Source organism: Colletes gigas, unplaced genomic scaffold, assembly GCF_013123115.1.
Source record: "Colletes gigas isolate AHSC1104 unplaced genomic scaffold, ASM1312311v1 Colletes_gigas_Sc00001, whole genome shotgun sequence".
In the NCBI taxonomy this organism is placed as follows: domain Eukaryota; kingdom Metazoa; phylum Arthropoda; class Insecta; order Hymenoptera; family Colletidae; genus Colletes; species Colletes gigas.
Genome location: NW_025106630.1, coordinates 10,870,064 through 10,889,906, shown reverse-complemented (window position 1 = coordinate 10,889,906; position 19,843 = coordinate 10,870,064). Strand labels below are relative to the sequence as shown.

Genomic DNA, 19,843 nt, shown 5'->3' with positions numbered 1-19,843 from the left:
TCCAGCTCTCGTACTTGTTGGCGAAATCGAGAATTCATTTTTTTCGTCGAAAAATTTTTGCTCGAAAATTTCGCCGATTTCCCAAAAAGTCCTGAAACAATTGGAAAGGCCTGAAACACCTGGAAAGCCCTGAAACAATTCGAAAGGCCCGAAACAGCTGGAAAGTCCTGAAACAACGAAAAAGTCCTGGAACAACTAAAAATCCCTGAAACAACGAAAAAGTCCTGAATCAACTAAAAATCTCTGAAACAACTAAAAATCCCTGAAACCCCTAAAACCCCTGAAACAATTGGAAAGGCCTGAAACAACGAAAAAGCCCTGAAACAACTAAACCCCCTGAAACAACGAAAAAGTCCTGAAACGACGAAAAGGGCCTGAAACAGCTGGAAAGCCCTGAAACAGCTGGAAAGCCCCGAAACAGTTGGAAAGTCCTGAAACAGCTGGAAAGTCCTGGAATTTCTTAGAAACCCTGAATTTTTAGCAAAGTTCTGAGTTTCAGGACTTGCGAGGTGTTTGAGGACTTCCTAGTGGGTTCAGGGAAACCAAGGAGTTTCAGGGAGTCTTAGAACTAAGGTAATGACTTGGAGAGGAAAATAAAGGTAAGAAATGATGAGAACACATAGAATTCTTTGTAATTATATCATTTATTGCAATAGATTTACATTATACAATGTTTTAATACATATATATCAGGGCAGAAGTTGTTAACAAGGGTCAGCAGGGGTCAGCAGGGGTCAGCAGGGGTCAGCAGGGGTCAGTAGGGGTCAGTAGGGGTCAGTAGGGGTCAGTAGGGGTCAGTAGGGGTCAGTAGGGGTCAGCAGGGGTCAGCAGAGGTCAGCAGGGGACAGCAGAGGCTTGCAGAGGCAAGCAGAGACCAGCAGGGGCAAGGGGGAACATGTAGTAATCGTCACACGTTGTCGGAAGCATCGGTGATGGTCAGCAGTGGTCAGCAGGGGCCAGCAGAGGCTTGCAGAGGCAAGCAGAGACCAGCAGGTGCAAGCAGTAACATGTAGTAATCGTCACACGTTGTCGGAAGTATCGGTGGTGGTCCGCAGTGGTCAGCAGAGGCCAGCGGAGGCCAGTGGAGGCCATCAGTGGCAAGGAATGGCAAGCAGAGACCAGCAGGGGCAAGCAGTGGCATGTTGCAATTGTTATACGTCGTCAGAAATATAAGCGGCGGTCAGGAGAGGCCATCAGAGGCTGGGAGAGACTTTCAGTAGCCAGCAGTAATGGTTATACGTTGCCAAATGTATCAGAAGTGATATCTGAAATGATATACATATGTACGCTCATATATAGGAATAATAAAAGTGAATTAATTTTTTTACAAATGTGAGCCTTCGTCTCTCGACTTCCACGAGGCGGTCCGAAATTATTTCGGGCAGTATTGGAAAAGGTAGGGCTATGGGACGTGTGATTCGAATGAAATCAATCTCATCATTGAACGGGAGTGTATAATTTATTACAATATTTTGTTATTCGTCGCTCCATTCTGCGGTGGTGTCAATGGTTTGAAACGCGTTACGATAAATCGGTGAAAATAAAGTTAAACAAATCCGTGTCCTTTTTAGCAGCGGAAACGAACACACCGGAAGAACCGTACCTTTCTAAAAAATATCAAACCGTTCTCGCCTTTCATGGCTCAACTGTTTAAGCGGCCAAACCAATTCGCGGTTCGCCGTATTTTCATTACGCTTCGCTATCGATCGCTTTAATTGTTTGGTTTAAAGGAATTCGTTTATTCGCGTTCCATAAACGATAAACTCGTTGGAATGTCCAGCAGTTCATAATGGTACCATTCTGAAGATTATAAACCAAAACCGAATTTAAATAACAATCGAATCATTTAATGGAAATGCCACGATATTAAGAGCTTTTGTTCCGTAACTGTTATTGTTACAACGGGTCTCGACCATTGGCAGGAAAACAACCAACTCCGTTCGGCAAGAAACTGGCAGAAGAAACTTCTATTATTCGCAAAAATGCTGCAACACTTTCGTTCCAACAACTGTAATAATTGTATACGTCAACTGTAATTTTATTGTTCCTTGGAATTTACTTTTCCTTTCTAGTAATTGAAAACGAATTTTGTTGCAAGACGATACCGTAGTCAGTTTTGGAGAAAAGAATTATTTAAGGATAAGTACTGGCTAGTAATTACGCAAACCTCCTGCATTTATATTTAAATTAATTTTCATTGATTGTAGGATCAGTAGGAATTGTTGAAACTTCTTTGGGTATGTAGCGTCAAAGTAAATGTAAAAATAGACATGGAAGACAGCATAAAATGGGGTAGTTTGTGTAGTCATTGGATAGGGGATGAAATGCCCTTTAAAACGAGCGTTTGTACGAGTCGATAGCGTTATTAGTTCCGGAGATATAGCGATTTTAATTTCAAGTCGATGCGGTGGCTAGTTCCGGAGATATAAGTGTCCGAAGCGTTTGTTTACATTCTTGTCAAGTCACGTGACTCGGAGAAAGTAGGTCACGCGACCACTCGGTCACGAGACACGTGCGAGAAAGAGAGATCCGGCGCGACGCGTCAGACGAAGACAGCGATAGTCGAATTAAAAAAATTACCCCTTTACATAAATTACGATATCTCGAAAACGGAAAGTCCGATCGACAAAAACCAAAAACCACTTTAAAGGGGAAGCCTTGCCGCTCCTAACAGCGATTGAATTATAAATAAAACACCAGTAGTTTTGGAACTGCATGCGTCTAAAGTTTTAGTATATTTAATACGCGTGGTTAGACTGTTCCAAGACAATGGACACTCTTCTTCCGTCTTTGTTATATATTTCCTATTCACAACGGAAGCTAACAAGAATTCGATACCAAATTTTTACAAAAAAAAAAACAATCGGAGGCAAATATCGAGCGAAATATTGTTTAAATTAAAATTGTTTAATTTTCCTCGTGAAAGAGGAATTATTTTTAAGCGTGTGGGTTTGATTTAGGTCCTTGGAGAAGTAGAAGATGGCCAGGAAGGATTAAGAGAGTCTCGGGGAAGAAGTGTGAAGGAAAGGGGGGATCGTTCGATTTATATGAATTGATGGGCGATCTGTTTAAATTAAAATTGTTTCATTTTCCTCGTGAAAGAGGAATTATTTTTAAGCGTGTGGGTTTGATTTAGGTCCTTGGAAAAGTAGAAGATGGCCAGGAAGGATTAAGAGAGTCTCGGGGAAGAAGTGTGAAGGAAAGGGGGGATCGTTCGATTTATATGAATTGATGGGCGATCTGTACGCGCGTGGTTGGAGGTCCCGAGAGATCTGGGTGCTCATGATCCTTGTCGTTTGTCTTTGCAGTGGCTTACGTGAATCTGGGCGCGGCGCTGGCCGCGGTCGGACGAAGAACGGAGGCTGCTGCGGTTTTGCGGACCGGAGCATCCTTGGACGGGTCCGGTCTCAAGGACAAAAGGGCTCACGAGGAGGCTAGAGTGCAGGCCCTCCTTCAATTAGGCGTCCTCTACGCCGATCAGGGTAGATTACAAAGGGCCCTGTCCGCGTACAGGGAAGCCCTCCACGCCATGCCGGATCACTATCCACCTCAGGTCAGTTCACATTCCTGTTCGTTACTCCATTAACGCGATACAGCTGGAACGCTCGCGCGCCACTTAGACGCGGCGGTCGCGCATCCGTGAATTCCCTTTGACGATCCGCAACCTCCTTCGACCGGTCCATCCAAGCGATTTACAATGGGCTGCCGCGATGCATATTGATGAGGTCGAAGATTCCCTGCCATGGAAACGCGTGTTTTGGTCTTGGATACCATTCCACGTCAGATGTCGAGCCGTGTCTCCTCCGTTTACTTAGGCCCGCCATCCTACTTACGGTTCAATGAGAAATTAACCCCTATTCCGTCCTTTTTTGTTCAAAATTCGGAACCATTACATCACTTGGAATAACTCGTCAAGAAACGTGGAATATTTGGATTTCGATTCTATGTAAACTGGACCTCTATTTATTTATTCGTTCTTACATAGTATCAATTCATTAAATTTTTCTGTACATAAGTGAGACCAATATAATATTATTGGAAACAAGTTTAACTTACAAACTTGTACGAATTTATAGATCTTTCTGGTATTTTTATCGACACGCAAATATTCACGAATCGTTCGATTCTTGCAAATCCATCTAGCTTGGTAGATATATCAAATTAATAGATGTATTATAAATTGACGAACTTCATTTGCTATCAATTCATCGCTCGTTGAAGCTCGCGGGAATTCACCTTCGTCTTTTTAAAAGCTCGCCTCGAGAAAGAGGATTCTTGTGGGCACAGTCCTTCAAAGCATTGTTCGACTCCAGGACTCTGTGACAGGACTATCCGTGGCTGCAACTTGCTAAGTGCTTGAAATTCGATATATCTACACAATATTCCGAAGGTTGAACGAAATCCAGAAAAGAACTCGATATTCCGAAATCGCGAGGACGAAATCTTTCGTGATATAAACGCGTTTGCTTAGAAATTAAAGCGAAACTTTCAGCAGTGGAGTTATGCACGTACATACGCACAGTTTGAAATCTCAGTCTCCGATTTTTCGAATCTCCATCGGTTTGGCGTTTAAATAGATTTAAATTTGCTCCTATGGCTCAGTACGTTAACGCATTCGCGAACGATTTTCCCTAGCTCGCGTAATTTGCATCGCGAAAGACTACAGAACGGAAAACACGAGTCAATTGGATTAAGCGCGATCAAATTCACGCGAGAGAACTCCGAGCGCGCATCGACTTTAATAGCGTTAATTTGATTAAACGCGACGCTGGCAGAGAAATTGCGCGATAACAAAACTTTTGTTTATCGACGCGAACATCTGCTACCGGAGCCATCGGACGCGATGCATTTTCCTACGCCGGGTTATAACTCGTTTACAGGCGACGACACCGTGTCTTCGTCGCAAGAAAATAACAAAACTAAACTGAATAATTGGATTTTTCAGTGCACCGCAAACTATATCCGTCAGATTGAAAAGAAAACGTATCTGGTAAATTATTTTGTCGCGAAACAAAGTGTTCCAAAATAGCAAACGATTCTGATTTATTCGTTAAAGGAGTGTCTAATCTTCGATCAGAAATTCGAAGCATCGACGAAGTGGGTCCAGCGTTGAAATCAGCTGTATCGATCGAATTCGCGAACAGTCGAAGGGATCCGCGTAATTAACGTTCATCGAGCGTGGAGGAGAAACGCAAAAAGTAGCCGCCGGTAAAATGAAATTGTCGAACCGACGTTGTTTCCGCCCTTCGCGTATGCGAGCCGGCCGCAAATATGATTTTCAGTCGCGTCGTAAACCAAAATTAAAAATTTTAAGCTCGCCGTAATCCCGCACGGTGACTTCCCCCCTCCCCCTCTCTCCGTCTTCTTTTTCTCGCAACGCGGTGAAAAATGCCGACGCGTTTAACTCTTTCAATTTTCGTTTAATCCCCTGAAAATTTCCGCGCGAAATATTCAACGAGAGCCGTCGTTCGCGACCCTCGCGAAACTTCTTTGCTGCGACGAAACACGTTAATCCTTGGAGAACGCGAATCGAGAAGACGTTTCGCGGGGAACACTGGCCAAGTGTACTTCAATTTTACGTGCATTATAGCGCTCGAGAAACTATGCAACACGTGTTCCTTTGGGTTCGAAAGGGGTGAAATGAAAGATTTCGTGGGGACATCGAGTCGTGGTTGGGAATTGTAAAACTGTCCTGTACGTTATTTTTAACGATTTTAAGTGAGAAAATATTTGGTGGTCGCCACTTCTTCTGATCTAATTTTATACATTTTATTATTGCCTTTGGAATAAGGTAAGTGGTTCCTGGAAAGACAGAAATAATTCTAAATTGGATATATTTGGATCGGTAAGTGGTTGGGAAAGACTGTTTCAAGCGTCGATAAATTGCTATTTTCGAGTCGAAATAGAAATATTTCCTTAATAGAAATATTTGTTGCCTGAAATTGTGCACTGATATTCTTGGAATTCTATCTAAATTATGTATTGAATTTGCATTGAGATGCGACCCGTTTCGAGCGACGCGGAGGAAAACGGTTTTAGAAACGTCCAGGACGGTAACGTTTGGAAAGTAAATACAAAGTGATGCAATATACGTAGTCGGGCACGTGACGAAGCGATACGAAACTTTGTTGCACGAACAAATGCATCGGTTTAAAATTCTATGCTACGCGGGAATCAATAACGAGAAGCGTGCGAGCATAACGCGAGCTGGATGTGGATTTATAACGGTAAACTAACCCAGTCGATGGAATCCATTTTGTATTCCCTGATTTCGTAACATTGGAGGATCGCTGGAACAGAACTGCCCCATTTCTCAAGACTTTCCTTCCCCGTTTCTAAAACTTCCTTAAACTTCCCATAAAACTGAGAACCATCGATAGATTTCGAAACGATTTTCGACAGCTTCGTCTCCGATGGAAATTTTAATTGGTTCTGGTTCTTCGAAGATATATCGTAGCAATTCTAATTCGACGAATTGGATACGATTTTTAAAGGTTGGAAATTTCGAATCGAAGACTGCATCAGTCTCCGGAATGTTACTTCCGCTGAAGGATGCGATTCCGAGGAAAGGGCTTTCAAAGTTTCCACACTTAAAAGGAACTCGCCTGAGATAATCTTAAAACTATAAACTGCAAGGAAATGCAAGGAATAAAAAGACTGATTTAATCGTAGGACGACTGTCGCCGTGTCGGACTTCTGAAGTCATTTAAGAACCCTGTTGAACTTTAAATTTTAGCTCGACCAAGGTTTGAAGCAAGTAATCGGTCATTGATTAACTGAATTTCGAGTATTCGTGCGTGGGAGAAGCGTTTGTGTTTTGGAATTGAACACGAGACTTTTTAAATTCGAAAATATTGATTCTCTTTGTAACATTATTCGGGAAGGTGTAAAGAAACAAGAAGGATGACATGTTGCTGGTCGAATCCTAAAGAAATAAAATTGGTTTCAGTCTCTTTAAGAAGAAGGTGGCGAGTCCTTTTACATCTTTTAGTTATGGAAAGAAAGAAACAAGCTTCATACGGGATCGTAGCTTTCATATTTCAGTTCGTCCTTAACTTTCCGTCAGACAGTAATACGTCTGCCATCGGAGCCAAAAAATTGCGTTTTTCCCTCATCGGCAAAAATGGCATCATTATACAATCGTTTTATCTCAAAAGACCAACTTTTTCCCAGAGTTTAATCTCCACTTTCTGTTTGTTCCATTCGCGTGATGCTTTTTCCGAGCAATAAGACCATTATATCTGCGTTCCTTGAGTGCTCGACGAGTCGTTCGTAGATTCACACGTTTTCCACGCTCGTAGAAAAGTTCCGAAGTTAATTGTGGAGCACTTAACCGTGAATTTTCAACATTTTCTCTGGCAAACTCTTTCTATGTCTCCCTGATTATATCATTTTATAATACCTGCTACTTCTCTTGCTCGACAATTTCGCGATTCCACGTGTGGACTGTCCCTCCACCTCACCGATATAAATTACAGAGTTTCTTTCTGCAACTCGTACGAAATCGCGAGCCGCGAATTTCAACTGACAAACTAGACGTTGTTCCGTTTAAAATGCATGATATCAATTAGGGGAGGATGCTTAACACGTTCGTATAAATTTTAATCGACATACTACACGCTCTCAATTATGCACCACCAAAATCTATTAAATAATCTAGCTGAATATTTCACACGTGGTTTCTCGCACAATGTGACGACGGTCGAGAATAATATATTTATTTATACACAGATAAAACAGACAAAACCACCCTCCGAGAGACTCTTTAGGACCATCCCCTTCGCAGAAAAAATTAAATAATTTCGAAAATAAACTTTCTTCGAAACCTCGGAACCCTCAACGCTCATTTTGGATCCACGCTCGAACGCGCCGAATAATATTCGAGTTTCCAAGGGTTGCAGGGGTAGTTCTCTGGCGTTCGAGGACCAGCAAGTTTTTGGGCGTCGCGACGACAACGACCGGGGTCCTTCGCGCTCGACTTCGACGGGGCGGAGAAGTTTGCATTTTTACGAGATTTCTCGCTTCTCGCCGCGTGCTCGAAACCGTGGCCGCGTTTTGTTCGGCGCATCCTCGTGGAATTCCTGCGCGACAATTTATACGAAAAGTATTTCTCGAGGCGCGTACACGCGAGGAGAACCGGCTGGATACGGAGCCGACCCGTCGTTTCCGGCGTCCGGGGATCCACGGGAGCGTGTTCCCGATGTGTTTCGGGGCTCGTTAGAGCGACGTGGCTGGGAACGAGGCGTCCGAACTCGTAAAGATAACTCAACCTGCCACAGACGGGGACGGCGGGGGTGTTTCCCCGTGACTGTGCGCCGCTGGGTTTCTGACGTCCGACCAGAAACGATGGGATTATTCTTCGGGATCTCTCCCGCGTCCCGCGCCATCCCGAAATCTCTGTTATCGCGTTTCACGCCGGACGTGCGAGAAAATTGTTTAACGCGCTCGCTGGCGCATCAACAACCCCTGCAATATCCCCCCGGAACTTAAAAACTACTTATTTTCCTCTGGAAATTTATTTTCGTCGATGTCTGGGCTTTGGGGATTAATATTCAGGAATCTATAATGGTTCGTTGCTACGATTTTTGTATAATAATAATCTTGATCCGTTTATTTTTATAACGACGAGAATCGTCTAACGAAACTAAAAATAATTTCAATTTTGCGGATACTATGAGCAGGCCTTGCACTATATGGACTTTTGGGAATTAATATTTAGGAATCTATAATGGTTACTACGATTCTTGGATATTTTAATGGTGTCGATGAATAATAATAATCTTGATTCGTTTATTTTTATAACGACGAGAATCGTCTAACGAAACTGAAAATAATTTCAATTTCATAGCCCAATCTGAAAATTCGGAGGTGATTTTAGCGACCCCATAAAAATGGTCGGAAAAAATCCAAGGTCTGCTCGTATACCTCGTCTATGGTATAACAATAACAACGATAACAGTCGAGCGTACACAGGATCGTGTCCAGATTTAGGAAAGTAACGTTTGGCGTTACGGTCGAACGAGCGTTGTATCCGGAAAAAAAGTGCCCATCGAGAAGATCGCGGGACCATTTCCATTAATCTTCGAGCCTGTTCCCCGAAAATTCGCGATCCGGTGCAGGACCACGCGATCGATATTTTAAAATGATATCATCCGCTGAAACAATACGTAATTTAATCGCGCCCCGTACGATCGATCGACAGTGTCTCGTCTCCGACGAGCAGTTTGGCGAGGAGCATTTGGTGCTCGAAGGGGATGGAAACGTAGCTACGGAAACGGTAACAGATACCGCCGGTGTGGACACGAATCGCCGATGAATTTGGATGCAAATTCGGGGAAATCTCCGGTTAAATGGGATTAATAATTTATTACCGCTCGACCATTTCGAATTTTAAGAAGCGTACACCCCTCCCCCCTACTCACCCCAACCCCCAGCCCCGCGGACCCTTTTTATTATTCACCGCGCATTGCTTTTATCGTGTGCACGGTACATTACCCGGCGACCACTCCTCGCCCCTCGTCCCCCTATCGCTATCCAACGTGGCTCGTTACGTCCTCCGCCCCCGACCCAGGTTCGGCCATCTATGATTGGCGAATCCGAGGAAAGTCGTACTGGCACGTTTCCACGGAAACTTTTCTCCGCGGCCGCCCTGATCTGTCTAATTGATTAAACCCTTCTCGCCGGACGAGGGGATTCCGAAATATTTGATATCGAAGCGAATTGGAATTCCTCCGCCTCGATCCTCACCGACTTACCCTCCGGGAGCCACCGTTTGAACTTTGGTGACGATCGTAATAATCATTTATTATTACGTTTGCAGATTAATCGAACTATGCGAGCCTTTGGTAGAAGCAGACTCTTGTAACAACGTTGAATAGATGATAATATTGCGTCTGAATCGTGCAAATGAAATAGAGAAATCAAACAGATGTCTGATAGAGTTACAAAAATTGTAAAAATTCGTCCCATCATTTTGACAGCTTGATCTAAAATGGTAGTTTGTAGAATTTAGGCCTGCAGTGTTCTACAAAGACCGAAACACACGGCAATCGGAAAGGTGTTAGGTTTGGATTGTGCACCGACAATTTTGCCAAGTGACTATAGAAAAGTCTGGCTGTGCCCAGTTGGAACACAGCGACTTTTCTATTGACCAATTCCGGCCGATTGTTGTCGACAGCTTCCTTCAATTTGGCCAATTGTGAGCGTATTTTGGAATCAATAGGCTCGATGACAGTAGCCTTGCAATACCACCGAATGCACAACCTCCTTCGAACCCCACTTTTCGACATTATTCCACACAACCCCCTGACGAGTCTCTTTAAAAACTACCACGATTTCATTCGACAATTATCAACCTACGATCAAACGAAACTCTTTCTATTCCCAAAATATTCTGCTGATGATCGACAATAATCGTCGATATTATTATTTCTGCTTCAGGAAATTGCATTCTATATGTACTCTCGCTCTATCAATTTCGACCGAATATTGCAGTATCGACGATCAGTTACGCGTGAATTAGAAACTTCTTTTTACCCCATCGAGCGTCCCTGCACTCTGGTGCACAATGAGCGTGAAAATCGAGGGAATCCGAGTCACGGGTGCGCGAGGAGGAGTCATACGGACGCGATAACGTCACCCGCGGGAGGATTCACGGACGTCAGGGCGACAAGATAGCCTTTCAAATCGTAACTTTAAATTGGCCGGCAGAGTGATATCGGTGGCTTACGCGAACAGCATCGCGAAGAGCTTTCGTCGGGACGCTACCATCCCGATGGTCTCTTCTTTTTTCCTCCCTTTCGGTGCTTCGTTTGACGTTATTAGCCCCGAACCGAGCCGCGAAACTTTTGCCCCCGTCGTAGCTAGTTAGAACGTCCGACGGTCTCGTTTCAAAGGGGAATAACGCGAAATTATTATTAATCGGAGACGAGAAACTGTATCGCTGTACACTGTACCTGGATTACTGATCGATTTGTCATTATGCAGCCGTGTGCTTTTCAGTTCTAAAAGCAGATTAGATTCAGTTTTGGGAAACAATGGAACTGTGCTGGAGAAATGTACAAGATTCGCCCAGAAAATTGAATTCGAGAGTCGAACGACGTCTGGATCGCTAGGAGGGCCCCAGGGGATGACCGATATCCGTGGAACCAGTGTTTACCATAGTTATCGTGATCAACGTTGGTCCCGAAGGCAACGAGACTCGTTAAGACTGTGGTGAACGAAAATTGCGAGCTTTTTATCGCGCGTGACGTGGTCCGTCGTCGGTCGTTACATATGTTAGCCAGCCGGTATCACGTGACGGAAAACATTAAATCCGTGTGTAATTTACGTTTCGTAAAAGTGTAGATAAACCAGTGATCCGGTCAGACGAGCTCGAGACACGCTTAGGCTTTGCTTACATTGGACGGTTTGTAGCGAGACGCGATTGTCGCCTGGCGATTTCGATTGGTTTTTGCACTGTGAGATCGAACGATATGCGACCGAGTTTTCCGCGGTATGGAGATCGAGCGACAACAGGTTACGAAACGCGAGAAGATCGAAGCGAAATAGAAACTTTGCACGTAAGACGTGGGTTTAATAAAAATTATACAAATGGAAATATTAGTAAAATTGGTAACGAGACCCAGGAATCGCTAGAAGAATTCTAATTTGCAAGGGAGAGTATTTTTGGAACGTTGGATGATGGTCAGTTGTGAAACTATTCACTGAATTAGTATGGATAGCCAAACAGTTGTAGTGTTTCGTAAATACAAGTGAGTTGACTATGGAAGAGATAATGGGGTTTCGAGACCCCATAAAAATAGGCCGCAAAAATACATTGGATGAAGGACCTGCTTCTATACCTCATCTGTGACAATACTCTAGAATCTTTGATGAATCAATGAGAATCAAAAGTAACCTACTGAAGAAGTTCTATATTTATGATGATCGCAGCCAATTTGCTAATATTATTTAGACTTTAATTAATAATTGCATTACCCAGCTAAAAGTGATACGATTATTAATTAAGCGATAAATAATATTACCCAGGTCTCACCACGTGGAGGTTGCTGCGAGTGGAGACCCGAAGAGAGATAGATGGAATCAAAGTTCCATCGATCTCCCTTATAATTTAGTTGCACCAAGTAATTATTTAGTTTGAAAAGGGGTGAAGCTAAATTATGGGAGACGCGACGCGACGCGACGCTGAACCGTGCAGCAGATCTTCGGGTCGAATCGACACTGCCCTTGGTAGATTGATTTCTATTTCTAGAAATCGAACTATCATGGGCAGGCGACTAGATCTTTCGGACAAACTGGACGGCCAATCACATGTTTCGATCGATGAAACAGCGGTGATCGAAGCGAACAACGAGAGAACGAGTCGAGGGAAGCTACTTGTTGAATAATTACTTGGCTAAAATTAACGTCGAAGCTCGAGTCTGATCAAGTTGAAAGTAAAATTCGGTCGATAGAAGGAAACTTGGATGTTCTGATTTAGTTGTACCAAGCAATTATTTGGTTAAAAAGGGGGACGAAGTTAATTTGAGGAACGCGACGCGACGCGACGCGACGCTGAACCGTGCGGCGGATCCGAGGATCGAACCTACTGCCCTTGCTAACTAGATCTCTACAGGATAACGGACGGCTGCGACTCCGAATCTAAGGTCTCCATTGCTCCAACGCAACCCGCCGGGAGCCCGAAGGACCCGACTCAAGTTGTCTGACAAAGAGAGAGTACCTCTGTTTCAGTGTCGACTTCCGCTGGAAGGTATGCGTTTCCGCAGGATACGGATACACCACACCTTCCAGCAGAGTACCATTTTCCCTGGATCTAGCTACCAAGGGAAGGCGATTAGATCTTTCGGGCCAGCCACACGGCCGATCACATGATTCAATCGATGAAACAGCGGTGATCGTAGCTAGGAACGAGGGAACGAGCGAGGGAGAAGCTACTTATTGAATAATTGCTTGGTAGGACGCGAAGACACGTATAATAAAGAAGGCTTCGACGTTAATTTTAATACTGGCGACGAAGCTTACGAGTAATCAACTTGGGAATTAAAAGTCCCTCGATGTCCTTCCGATTAATCCAAATTTGGACTGAAATCAGAACTAATAATTATATTAGTGAGATATGGTAGGAAATTTAATATACACTCAAAAATGATCTATCACCTAACTAAAGAGAATTGAACAAAGTATATTAGCAACATGTTACAAGAATTTAAGCTGAAAGGTAAAACTAAGAATCTTATATTGATCATAGTCATCGAAATAAATATGATATGTGCATCGACGCAATGTTATAAATATCAGAACGATCACTCTTATATTGATCAGAGCCATCGAAGCAAATATGGATATGTGAATCGACACAATGTTATACAGATCAAAACGACCATTCGTTGTAACGAAAGAAACTTGGATCGAGACACCAGATTGAATCAACACCAAAGAATCAAACGAAACGAAAGAATCGAACAAAGTACCTTCGCAGAATATTACGAGAATTCGAGCAAGAAAGTAAGAATAAAAATTCCTGAAATTGTATAGAAACCAAAATAGTATACGATGGAAAACAATATTACATTATTATATCCTGGAATATTATACATATCAAAGTAATAATATAAATTCGACAAACAATGTCGAAGTAGAAACAGAGAAAAGGAACATTCATAATAACCAAATAAAATCAGATAGATAAATAAGTTGAATTCACATCGAACAAACAAATAAAAATAATAAAATATAAATAAGTGGAGTGGACTTACTACTTGTTGTCAGGACATAGGATAGTTACCACTGGACCAGCTGTAAAGTAAGAAAATAATCGTATTATAGCAACGTCAGTTAGGCAAGCAAGGCAAAATCAGTTCATTGAAGCGAAATTGGTATCAGACGATAGAATAAAGGAGGGGAGAGAATTTTTAAACAGTTCTTACCGTAGTCATCACCGTCCGGCACTGGTCAGTAGTGGTCAGCAGTGGTCAGTAGTGGCAGGAACGCGAATCAGCACTGGTCAGTAGTGGTCAGTATTGGTCAGTATTGGTCAGTATTGGTCACCTATGGTCAGCGCTGGCCAGTAGTGGTCAGCAGCGGCCATCAGCGGTCATCAGCGGTCCCCAGTTCGCTTTTGGCTATTTGCCCACTCCCGAATTCGCGACGCGACTGAAGAATTATTCGCAGTGACCCTGCATATATGATTAAGGTGATGAAAGGGTGGGGAGACCAGTCAGAGCCAAGGTTGAAGTTAACAGGTAAGACTGTCAGACAGGTAAGAAACTATTTCGATCGGTCCCACCTCTTGACCATTTCTGGATCTTCACTGGACCGCTGACCTTGATGTCCACCTCACTGTTGACCACCAGTGACCATAAGCTAGTCATTGTCGATCATCGACCTATTAAAACCATTACGAAGATCAAAGCCTTCTTACTTGGTATTCATAAAACGCCAGCTGTTTCATAATTCATTATGGAAGCGTGATTTAACAATTAGTCCTCCGGTGATTCATCGCTATTTAGTCGCCCCCAGTGGGAGGGTGGTAGAATTTATCGTCTTAGTTAACCGCGAATCGAAATTATTACGTGGAAGCTCGGACGCTCGCGAAAACGCGGCGAAGGCTCGAAAGGAGCTCTCCGAGCCCGTTTAATGAACGTCAAAAATTTCGAGCTCCCGTTGTTCCCCTGTAATTCAATGAACGGGCCCGTGGAGCCCGTGATTTAAACCGTAGCGAGCGCCCAGCCACCCTCTCGGGGGCGTAATTCCTCGCGAACGAGCGTAAATTACTTTCGCGGGACGCGAAGCCTGGACGAAGAGCGAAACAAGACACGCGGATTGACGGGCAGACTATTTATTACGGGCGTGTCAAACTCTGCCCGGTTTGCATTTTCCCACCAATTTGCAAACCTCGGATTTCCACTAAACCTTCCTGCAAAACGGTCCACACCTTGTTGTTACGAAACTTAAAAAATAGTACGAGTCTAAGAATCTTTAAAGTCAAAAATTTATGTAACACTGAATAGCGATAATAATGCAATTTTTAATTCTTTAAAGGACTTTTCCACTTCGTTTTGCAAGAATTCATAAGTTTCGATTTCAGCCATCGTTTTGGAACACATTGGCATGTGTAATTAACCATTTAGTGGCCTCTGTAAGTCGAACTATCGAACATACAAACCGAACGAAGGGTTTGATGATTTGCAACCCTGCAGGGGGTGGTTGTGGAGGGAAGAGACATCGTTAGAACGGGGGTTCGGAGTGTTTTTCATAGTCGACGAGGGGGACCGGTTGAACAAACGACAATCGCTGATCATGATAATGGGACAATGGGGGGAAGCAGGTTGCACAGACGCGCACTATCGACCGCGGTTTCTGGAACGACGGAAAAGAGCCGCGCCACGACGAACGCCTAGCTATCTATTATGCGCTTGTGCACTCGTAATTACGCGCCTCGTTCCTCGGGACTCGCAAAGAATTCGCGACCGTGGCTGTCTGCAGCTGAGCGACACTTTCTTTCACTACGAATCTCGTGCTCCGGCGACCGGATTATAAATGTTCCAAAATGTCGTCGACGCTGGGGCCAAAGGAAGCCCCTGGTGCCGAATTATCTTTCGAAAATTACGAAAAAAGATACTTCACACTCTGGAGACGATGTACACCAGTAAATTATACGAGCTGTTTTAGTTTTAACATTCCTAGAACCGTAGACATTAAAAAATCAATGTGAAGGCTTTCAATAATGTTATTGAAGTGGTCCAAAGGCTTCCACAGTTTATATTTCAGCGTGTTCGTGTCTCTTATTATTCCGATTACCCTGGAACCGCCACGTATTTCGTTTATTTCCCCCGGTTCTATCAAGAGCCTCGTTCGTATCTAGCACACGATCGTATCTTTGGTCGTTAATTCGTCGATGACGTAGCGGCGTGTACGCCATAGTTGCACCCCGTACGTCGCCGCAATAATTCGAGGCATCGTGCGCGCCAACAGTTTCGAAATCCCAGGTTTCATTAGCATCCTCGTCGAGCCGACGACACCCGCTCTTCGATCGTTGAATATGGAAGACGGTGTTCGCCAGGAACAACCAATTTGCCACGGAGTCGGGATCAGCCCCCGGGCCAGAGTGATTAGGTTCCCCGATTGATTCCTATCCGACGTCGGAAGAATCGGTCGAAAGTTCTCTAGCCCTACGATTTCGTTTCGCCCTAGTCGAGGCATCGATTATTACGGAAACTTTACGACCTCGCGTTAATCCCGCGGGATACGGGGCCAGGGGATCGCGAAAGTTCCGCGAAAACCATCCAACAGGGCCAACAGAAACTTAATAACCGGGAAGTTTCGTCGTTTACGTCGATGCGTATCGACGCGTCGTTGCACGTAACGCCGATTTCCGGGTTCCCCTTATGATCGTTCGATGATAAAGAAAAAAGAGAATCATTATCGCCATAAGTCCTGCCGTTTGCTTTCTCTACCCTCGAGAAATTCGACGTTATTACGGAGGGGACGCAAAGACGAGGGATCGAGAAATAATTCGTGGCTCGATCGCGTTTGATTGTTTCTGGTTCGAGGGTTGAAATTGGATTCAGGTTTCTCGAATTTGTCGGTATTTAAAGTTCCGAGGTAGTGAAATTGGTCAAATAAACCGAGTCGATGCAGACGAAGAAAATGAACAAAAAATTGAACGTGCCATCTTCTGCGTGCTCGGGAGCAGGGAACGTTTAGGGTTGGCTTCGAGGGTCGTCCGTCGCGCGGGCCATCGACTGCTCTTTTTGTTCGAAAAAACAGAAAGGCTGCGGCCCCGTTTTGTGTGTCGTTTTAATAACAGAGGGCCGCTTTGTGCGGCGCTGTTTGAGTGGCTAATTAGGTGCTCGCAACCCTCCGGTCGACGCACAATGCCGCTCGAGGTAATTTCGCGGCCCCTCTTACTTTCCATCTTCTCCCGTCCGCCCTTCTTCCACGACCCTCCGTCGACCATCCCCCGCCCTTTTTCGCGCACGTGTTGCACGTATATCCACGTCGTGCACGCGCGCACAACCCTCCCCCGCGATCTTCCCATTTCGGACCCGACCACCACCCCGTCCCGTTTCGTAATTTCGCCCAGGCAAACGCCCCTCCCATTACCCCGTAAATTCGTCGAGAGAGCTCGTCGAATCCCTACCGAACCTCTTTTTTTCTCCTTCGGGAGAATCCTCGAGGCCGCGAAATTCACTTTTTCCGCCGTACGCCGCCCTCTGCCGTCCGGATTGGACCGCCAGCGATGACAGGGGCCGCCAAGGAAAACTTCCACGAGGGCGGGGAAATATAGGGGGAGATCTCTTTTCGTTTTTTGTGAGGCCACGACCGGTTGCCAGGGCTGCGAATGGCGAAACGCGTCTCGAATCCTTGCCCTGAGCAAACTGGTACACGTTTACCTGTTTTCAAGATGGTGTGGGATCGGGAAGATAATGACTCCGCTCTGTTCCGTTCCGCACAATTTTATTGTTGCTGTCGTACAACGACGTGACTCGTGGTGCGGGTTACGCTCGACTCTCTGGTACGATCATCGCCACCGTACCAAGAGGCCTTCAAAAACAAAAGACGGTCAGAGACGACGACAACGGCTTTTCGGCTCACGCGGCTCTGGTCGTCTCGTGTGCAACCATCGTCTCGTGTGCAACCATCGTCTCGTGTGCAACCATCGTCTCGTGTGCAACCATACATTGTAGCGGCTTCGAACGGCTAAGGCGTATGTGGTGCCTTGGCCGCCACACTACCCCCCTGCCAGTAATTGGCACAATTACGAAAAATTGACCGACTACATTACCACTACCATTTACTCTATTATATAAAATACGTTATCCTAACTAAGATTTACATTACAGTATTTGAACAGAGTTGAAAAAAAAAGGAATTTACATGGAGTTTAATATATAATACGTAATACCTAAAAATACATGAAAGTACATAAAAGTGATGGAAAAAAATAAATGGTATATGATACTTATTATAATAATGCGCAAGCCTTAAGTACTACCGCGTAATTTGAAATCGCTCGGGAAAACGTACGCGTCTACCTGAACGCGTGACACGTTGCTGTATAACCGGCGCATTGTCAGGTACGTTTGTTTGTGTGACCGGCTGATTTTCTATGCTCACGGGATCCGGTCTGTTTTCTGCTAGCATATAAGCAGGCTTTAGCCTTTCAATTGATATATTTATTTCCTTACCTCTAATGTTTATTGTAAATGTTTTTTCGCCTCGGCGCACTACGGCGTATGGACCTTCATAAGCGGGTTGTAAAATAGTTTTGGCTGAATCTGTTCGGATGAAAACATGTGTTGAACTGCTAAGATCTTTGAAAACGAATGTACGATTAACGGAATGGCGTGATGCATTAGAGGGACTCAATTTAGAAAAATGGTTGCGTAGTCTATTAGTAAAATCGGAAGCATTTTCTGTGCCTTCCGCTGAATGCGAAGACAAGAACTCTCCCGGTAATCTTAATGGCTCGCCATAAACTAATTCCGCTGAGGTAGCGCCGAGGTCTTCTTTCCAGGCGGAACGAATACCGAGTAGAACCGTCGGAAGTATTTCTGTCCACTTGTCGGATCCGTGGCACCTTATAGCCGACTTGAGCTGTCGGTGAAAACGCTCTACCATCCCATTGGCCGCTGGGTGATACGCCGTTGTGCGAAGGCGTGTGGATCCAATTAAATTGTTCAGCGCAAAAAATAATTTGGATTCGAATTGCCTACCCTGATCGGTGGTAATCCGTACGGGAGCACCAAACCGCGCTACCCAACCGTCATAAAAGGTTCGAGCTACGGTTTGGGCCTCCTGATCGACCATGGGGAAGGCTTCCGGCCACCGCGTATATCTGTCTACACAGGTCAGACAATACCTGAAACCTTCGGACACCGGTAAAATTACTATGTCTAAATGAATGTGTTCGAATCGCGCAGAAGGTTTAACAAATGTAGCCAATGGTGCAGTCACATGACGGGAAATTTTTGATCTTTGGCACGGTATACAGCAACGTGTCCACGTGCGAACATCTCTTTTAATCGACGGCCAAACATAACGTTGCGTTATGAGCTTGATCGTCGCGTTAATACCTGGATGTGATAATACATGTAACATATTAAAAACTGCACGTCGGAAAGGAGGGGTGACATAAGGTCTTACATTCTTAATCGAAATATCGCAAAAAATTTCGGAACACGTGCCAGGCAACAAGACTTTGCGTAATTGCAGGCTAGATTCGCTATTCAACAACCGCTGCAACTCCTCATCCTGGGCTTGCGATTTTGCCAATTCTTCGAAATTAATCGAGTGGTTAACCGTTTCCACTCTGGACAGTGCATCGGCAACGACGTTGTCTTTACCGGAAATATGTTGAATATCTGTAGAGAATTGCGCAATGTAATCTAGGTATCGGAATTGTCGAGGAGAGCATTTATCTAATTTCTGTTTGAAAGCGAAAGTTATGGGTTTATGGTCTGTAAAAATCGTGAAATGTCTGCCTTCGAGCATATGTTTGAAATGTTTTATTGCTAAATAGATAGAAAGTAGTTCCCGGTCGTAAGCTGAATACTTCTTTTCGGCAGATCCTAATTTCTTAGAAAAGAATGCTAATGGTTGTCGTTCGTTGCCGACGCACTGATGTAAAACAGCTCCTACGGTGTAATCAGAAGCATCGCAGGTAACCGACAATGGAGCGTTGACCGCAGGATGAGAAAGCAGGGTTGCGTTTGCTAAACTATTTTTGGTATTTTCGAAAGCCTGACGCGCTTCCGAAGTCCAGGCTATCGAGGTCTTGCCCTTTAAATTGCCGGCTAGAAGGTCGTTCAAGGGTGCTTGAAAGCGAGCGGCATCTGGG

At 44.5% G+C, this 19,843-nt stretch overlaps 1 protein-coding gene across 1 annotated transcript in view; it reads left to right on the top strand.

The window, feature by feature from the left end:
* Positions 1–19,843, top strand: part of LOC122396904 (protein O-mannosyl-transferase TMTC2-like) — a 255,212-nt gene that overhangs the window by 210,464 nt on the left and 24,905 nt on the right. The window contains exon 7 of the mRNA XM_043395708.1: positions 3,309–3,553. Within this exon, the coding sequence (XP_043251643.1) occupies positions 3,309–3,553 (245 nt within the window). The remainder of the gene's footprint in view (positions 1–3,308; positions 3,554–19,843) is intronic.